Genomic DNA, 7,031 nt, shown 5'->3' with positions numbered 1-7,031 from the left:
TTCGCCCTATGGCGAGGGTTCGCGTCAGTGTCGGATTCCTCCCGATCATCGTCCGAGTACTCGCACTCACTGTTCATGTTGAGCTGTTGTCGAGTGCTTCCGAATTCGTCAGCCTGTTGGAGTGAACGCAAGCGTTCATCCAACTCAGCTTGGAATTCCTTCTGACGTGCTTCGGCCCACGCCTTAACTTGATCGAGTGTTTGGCGAGGGAGCCTCGTCTGTTTCTCCAACTGGGCATCAGTGAACCCCAGTGAAATATTGTTTACTGCACTTGCCCCGGCTTGGGTAACCGGGGTAGTGTTCGTAAAATTTGTGTAACCGCCGGTGTTCCCCCCAGTAGCTGGGGTTGTGGTTACCGGGGTTTCTTGGTCACATACTGGCCTTGGGACCGGAGTAACGTTAACCATTTTTTCAGAAGTTTTGAAAAAACTGAATTAGTTCTAGCTTTTATGCACGGATGGCGCCAATGAAGAAACACTAAGTGACCCCGAGTAGATTATGGATAATCTGGGGGTTAAGTAATGTTTCCCACGAGGGTTAGGTCCGGCAAAGAAGGATGTTCTTCAGATGACCTGCAAAACAGACACCGTGAGCTCGTCACTGAGAGGGGGGGTTCCTCCTTGTGACCACCCTCCGGCGTGAGAATCAGACTAGATTGCTCTGAATATAAGTGTATATTGAGAGAAATAGCTAGTGAAGGTAAAATACAAGAGATCCTACCGTTCCAAGGTGTTGGAGTATTTATAGCCGAAGGTAGGTTTCCAAGCAGGTACAGCCAGCTGTATAATATTCATGTTCTACCAACTATGGGCTACGCACGTGCCATGCTAGTTGGTGGGTAGGCAGCGGCTGATAGTGACCAGGCCGGCTGTGTACTATTCCTTTTCCACCAACTGCAGGCTATGTGCGTGCCACGACAAGGGTTGGTGAGTAGGCAGCGGCTAATAGTGACAAACAGTACTAGAGCATGCTCCTCGTACTGTTGTCGGTGAGCTGTCACCCTGTGATTGGTTCATGGGCTGCTTTGGTCAGATCTTGTCTATTTTGTCCATACCTTGGCAGGTATAGTACAAAAGATCTTCCAGAAGCATACGGACTGGCTCATTTGGGCGGGAGTATTCCCGCCTTGCTCATTCCTTCAGGTGACACTGAATTATTGAGTTAGTGCCTTGTGCGTGTAGCCTTGCTATTAGTGCGGGTAGCCTTCCCTGATGGCTTGTATCCGCAGCTGCGGGGACAGGCGGGGTACTTCACCATTGGGAGGCTTTCCCTGCGGGAACAGCTGGCGTACTGCGCGTAAGGCCTTCATCTCTGAGCATGGTGGGTCCTGCGGAACCAGTTGGTCCTTGCGCAAACGTCCCTCTTCAAGGTGAGTCTTGCGGGTCCAACTGGGCTCTGCTGGGACCTACCTCTTCATATACATTAAACTTTGTATACCCTTTTGTAATTAGTTCTAAATAAACTATAGGCTTATGATTTTTCCAAAAGTTAATAACATGTTAAAAGTTTAAATTTAAGTTTTTATATAAAAGTTAAATCCAATAGCATAACTATTTAATCACTAAATTGAAACACGTTAGATTTTCTTTTAGAGGAATCAATGTTGGAGAAATGAAGATAATGAAAATGACTAGTCAAGTTTTGTTTGGGGGTGAAAATAGATAATTTTATGTAATATGATTGTCACAAAAAACAAAAAAAAACACCATCTTATTTGTAGTCACTTTCATAATTTCTTTTTACAAAATTATATATCTAGTTGGCATGTGTACATAACAACATATTATTCTAGTTATTACTAAAATTGGTTTTTAGGCTGTGAATAAACGTTTGGCCATTTTCCTATTTTGCATAACACATAATAAAACTTATATGATTATGTCACTGACGCGTATATAGCATCATGAGCAACGTTATCAAACCACGCTAAGAAAGTGTGCGATAGGAGTCTAGATCAATCGCTACACAGAAAAAAAAACACAGATTTTAAAAACGTATTAAAAAGATCTCGATGATTATCTATAAAGACAATGTAGTTTGCATCTGCATAACTCATATAATGTTATAACAAAGCTAAGAAACTTAGATCATACCACAAAAGTTTTTGGCTACGATGACATGCAAAAAGAAGGGAAAACGGATGTCCGCCAGTTAACGAGAACACGTTATTAAATAAACAACAAAATAAAAAACAAAAAAACAATTGTGTGGAATTTAATTAAAACAATTTTGAACTCTTTAATGCAAAACAGCCTAAAATTAATGAAAGTAAATTAGAAAATGGGCCTGAACAAGTAAAGCCCAAAATTAGTTTGGGTTTGCCAAACCATCAGCAGCCCATGATTCATAATATTATACATTTATACATATTCCATATTAGTTTCTTACAAAGAAATATGATGATGATATCATAATGATGCTTCTTAACATTCATGGTAATACATAAAACAAGTCAAGAATTTACAAGACTCAAAGTCTCAAACATCACTACTTGTAGATGCTTTGGCACCTCGACTTGCGCGTATACGCTCTGGAAACACGTACACCGGGATCTGCTTCGCACGCACACGAGAAACATAAACATCCATCCCTGGTCTCCAAAACACATACATATTCACTAAATGCCTAAACTCATCAACGGTCCCACGGATGTCAAACTGCGATTGACCTTCTCCAATAACCACGTCACTTTGTTTCCTCATTAATCCCATGAAGAAAGCAATGTGTGCACAATGCTTTGACGGATCCGAATATGCACGAGGATATGGATGACACTGCAGCTTCCCCTTCGTGTCCCGTTCAATCTATTAAAAATTTTGTATACCATCAAAAGTCAAAGTCAACCCTCAAAGTCAACTTATGTAAAAACTTACCATTAAAGTCAACTGTCTTATTTGAGACTCAACCCAATCTTTCCATTCACGCAAATCATCGGTATTCAAAGCAACTATATCGATCTGCAAGTAGTTTTTGTACCTCTTGAAAAACATATACGCTTCAAACAACGCAGGCCACTCGGCTTTCTTAAGTTCAATATCCTGAAATACAAAAGTAGTCAGACATGCACCGGTTCAAATGAAAGCAGTTCAAATACACAAATCTAAACCACTAATATAATATGCTCGTACCTCGCATATTCTATTTCCAAATAGGATTTGTTCAGTTATGACACCAAGTGTGGTAGTGGAAACATTATAGCTAGAATTCATGGACGGGTACGCGGGTGTTATGATTGGCATACAATGAGTGCGGTCCTCAGGGTTTTTACGCGGGTCCCACACATCAAGTCCAAGCTCATTTTCTTGTAGTGTACAAAGCATAACCGGATTTGGCCACCGCCAATGTGAGAAAACCTTAAAAAATCTTGACACTAGCATACTTGGAATAGCATTAGGATACACTTGACAAACGCGCGCAACCATAATAGCCCAACTCACACCACCAAGAAATCCTGTCACCTAAACATGTCAAAATGTCAATCATTTAACGAATAAAACGAACTAAAAAAATATGATTTTCGTGTTTACTTACGTTTGAATAAATGCCACGTTGTTTGGCCCAAAACCTTATGCAACGAAGCGTCGTACGAAAATGCTGAAAACAATATGAAAATGCAGATAAAATTGATACAAAGCTGATCCAAGAGCTAGCAGACTCCTAATTGTCCCGACTAGACAAAAAAAAACATTCCCATAACTTTAAATATTTTTCTAATCGTTTATTTTTTAGTGTAAAACACGTAAATCACTTTAATTGTTTATTTTCGCATTTAATTTCATTACATAATTGTTATATGTCAATGTTGAATACATTCCCTAAAGGAACATAATACAATGTTTCTTTAATCAATAATATATCACTTTGTCTCAAGAATTATTATCTCTATTTATAATTTGTACCTCAACACTTGGAACAAGTTTAAGAATCTGATCAGTATATCTGCAACCGTTAAGACTCCTAGTTGTCGGCTCGTCAACATTATACAATACCGAATTATCTAAAATGTCTAGGCCCTCCTGAAAAATATTATTACGGAAAAGTTTAGTAACTATAAAAATACAAATGTTGCAAAATCACAAAACACTTACGCGTGGAACAACCAAAAGAGAAATGCTTGCGTAAAAAAGATTTATAGATATCCCATCAAATTTAAATTTCATGGCCGGAACATGAGCGACTGGAACTGGTTGAAGCTCGGTAACTTCTTCCATTTCAGTTAACATGTTGTGCAAACCAAAGAAGAAATCCTCCTAATGAATATTAAATAAGTAGCATGAGTTATGAATAGTCTGGATTATTAAAATCCAATTTTCCTGAAGTATAAAAACTTACATCTCGATTCACATAAGAGGGCCCCACACACAAGGTGTCGATGCTTGTCCCCGGACCATGAACCTACCATAGTTTAATATTTAGACTATGATCAACAAGTCATGTTTAATTTCTACATAGAACTAACATGTTACATATTTGAAATAGAAGTAGCATATACCAAGATGTACAATATAAAGAGAACAAGATCATCTCACCCCAAGCCGATATGAACCAAAAGTATATAAGGCGACATTTGCATCTTATACCATTTGATCCGTATACCCACGTACACGAGTAAGTTGCTTCACCCAAACATTTACAATCTACAATATCCGATTCTCAAAAGATGGTCATGCACACCGAACGTGACACATTGATGTGCGTGAAGTGGTATATAAAATTTTAGCAAATAATGACCAAGCACAACGAGTAATAAAAACCTAGAATACCCAAAACCAAACCACTAGAAACAGGCAAGTGAACCTATCGGGTGTAGAATAGCTATGGGAAGACCGGGAATATCGAACCCTAGAGACACTTATTTAAATAACGAGACTAGTTCTAAAAGCTAATTTAGAAAAATAATTAAGAAAATATATAGTTTTGGATTTTTATTTATTTTATTTTAAAAGATAATATTTAATTAAACTAATTACTTAATTAAATTAAAGTAAACTAGAAAATTAAATTACCGAATAAGAACTTTAGTAAATTCAAATGAGAGCAAGAGTTACCTAGGCAAGGAATCCGAATTGTGACGACTCGAGCTTGTATCGGTTACGGGAAAATGCTATGGGAACCGGGAATCTAAAGGTATGAAGTTCTAGGAAACTTAATGGATCCTTAATCACTCTCAAGGTGACCGAAAAAAAAATCTTAAAGATCATGTAAAAACACCGGCTTATTGGTTCACCTGTCAGTTCACCAACTATGGTTAATTACCCTAGAAAATAGCTACCCTGTCAGTTTCACTATCTTAATGCACCTAAGTACACGGGGTGGTTTTTGAACAGTTTAAAGGACACGGGTAAACAGTGAAATTAAGGTAAAAATAGGCAAACCTCCTGTCAGATAATTTAACCTAAAACCCTAACAACGCAGACAAACCCGACAACTTATCACTCGTCGGATATTTAAGCTAGTAAGAATAAAAACTTTTAATAATATGCCAAAAATCAGTTTCTATGATGAATGGGCTCAATAAACCATAAACAAGTTGCAAACACACAGTAAACAACCCTAACATGCAACCTATAATCGAATGACTTTCAATAAAGTAACATGTGAAACATTCATTTAGACACAAATTAAAAATAAATACGCATGCGACACATCCAATAAAACTAATCAAAACTTTTAATTAATCAAACTCCCAAAAGACAAAACCCGAAAACCGACAAGTTCAAAGCAATAAACAAAACATCATCCAAGCCTAAGTAAGTAAAAAGTATTTAGCCAACAACCATGTTCAAAACAATAAAATATATAAGTTCAATAATAGAGTTCATAATAAAAATAATAAAATCAAACCAATCTTGAAGTAGGTGTGAACCCAACACAAAACCGCTCACTTTTTCGTCGTCCCTTGGAAGGCCAGTAGCCAAAAAATATTGTTTTCTTTTTGATTTCCTCTCGTCCAAGACCACACAACAAAACAAATATAATAATGTTTTGGCGGCTTGTTGTGTCTGACCTCTTGCTCCAAAAACCCCCCACGTATTTTATAATAATAATACTAGTAGTATGGTGCGCTGCTCTCTTTTGTTGAATCCCTCCTGACAGGCTCCGAACAAACAAATTATAATAATGGTTTCTTCCACCCCTGTCCACACAAATGAAAAAAATTAAATATATAACTCCTGCCGCGGCTATCCTAAAAGGGTATTTTTTTTATTCTTCTCGTGGGCTTTTTACTCCATTAAATGTGGGGCCCGGTTGTTTCTTCAAATTTTTGATTCAACTTAACCAATCTTTAAAAATAGATACTCTTTAATAATTTTTTTGTCAGTTAGAAACCTTTAAAATCTAAATATGAGCCACATGATATTAATATTCAATAAAAACTTGGCTCAAAAGTATTTAAAAGTATAGGAAATATTTCTATAATAATATATATATTTTAGACCACATCACACGTATAAGATTGTTACATAATATTTAATGATCATGATTAATTTATACTTTGATTTATATCTCATATAATACTTATCAAAATCAACCTGTTCAATTATAGAAAGAACCTTCATTCTCTTTAAGGATTCTTCTTTACTTTCATATAGTCCAGCATCTATCAAGAACTAATACAAGAACACACAAACTTTTAACTGTTAAATAAAACTTAACTAATTATATCGTTGTGAAAGACGAGACTGACAAAACTCACCTTATTCAGTTCCTTGGTTCTTAGTAAATCTGCCTCGGATGGTCCCACTGGAGACAGGATTTTGGTAACTCGAAGTTGTCGTGGCGAAGGTATGGACTCGGGGTCTGCCATTATATAGTTTGAAGAAAACAAGAACTGATTGAATTAATGTGACACACAATAAAAAGTGTTGGATTCAAAAACTGAGATAAGAAAGTAGACAAGAAATAAGATGATTTAATTTATATATACAGTAGTTGGATTACAAGGAAAATAAGAAAAAAATGATTGAAAATTGCAATATGGCCAAAGACTAAAACTTAAATATCTACGTTTTTTCTTAGGAAGGCATGGA

At 36.8% G+C, this 7,031-nt stretch overlaps 1 protein-coding gene across 1 annotated transcript; it reads right to left on the bottom strand.

The window, feature by feature from the left end:
• Window positions 1-2,477: 2,477 nt before the first annotated feature.
• On the bottom strand, window positions 2,478-6,808 carry LOC143604784 (nuclear poly(A) polymerase 4-like). Its single transcript, XM_077081163.1, has 9 exons — window positions 6,698-6,808; window positions 6,534-6,611; window positions 4,333-4,395; window positions 4,089-4,250; window positions 3,900-4,016; window positions 3,532-3,594; window positions 3,129-3,458; window positions 2,874-3,038; window positions 2,478-2,804 (listed from the first exon to the last, which is right to left on the bottom strand). The coding sequence occupies exons 1-9, from the start codon at window positions 6,806-6,808 to the stop codon at window positions 2,478-2,480; spliced, it is 1,416 nt and encodes a 471-aa protein (XP_076937278.1).
• Between the last annotated feature and the right edge of the window lie 223 nt (window positions 6,809-7,031).

The sequence above is a fragment of the Bidens hawaiensis genome, unplaced genomic scaffold (genome assembly GCF_021521415.1).
Source record: "Bidens hawaiensis isolate Kalapana, Puna unplaced genomic scaffold, B.hawaiensis_p1.1 tig00066632_1, whole genome shotgun sequence".
Lineage (NCBI taxonomy): Eukaryota > Viridiplantae > Streptophyta > Magnoliopsida > Asterales > Asteraceae > Bidens > Bidens hawaiensis.
Note: the sequence above shows the minus strand (reverse complement) of the source record. Positions and strands in the feature narration are given on the sequence as shown.

Excerpts from the sequence above, each read along its gene's own strand:
- LOC143604784 (XM_077081163.1), bottom strand. The coding sequence starts at position 6,808 with ATGGCAGACCCCGAGTCCATACCTTCGCCACGACAACTTCGAGTTACC. Across the intron at positions 4,396-6,533 it reads TTCTTTCTATAATTGAACAG|GTTCATGGTCCGGGGACAAG; the intron begins GTTGATTTTGAT and ends AAACTATGGTAG. Across the intron at positions 4,251-4,332 it reads CCTCTTATGTGAATCGAGAT|GAGGATTTCTTCTTTGGTTT; the intron begins GTAAGTTTTTAT and ends AATATTCATTAG.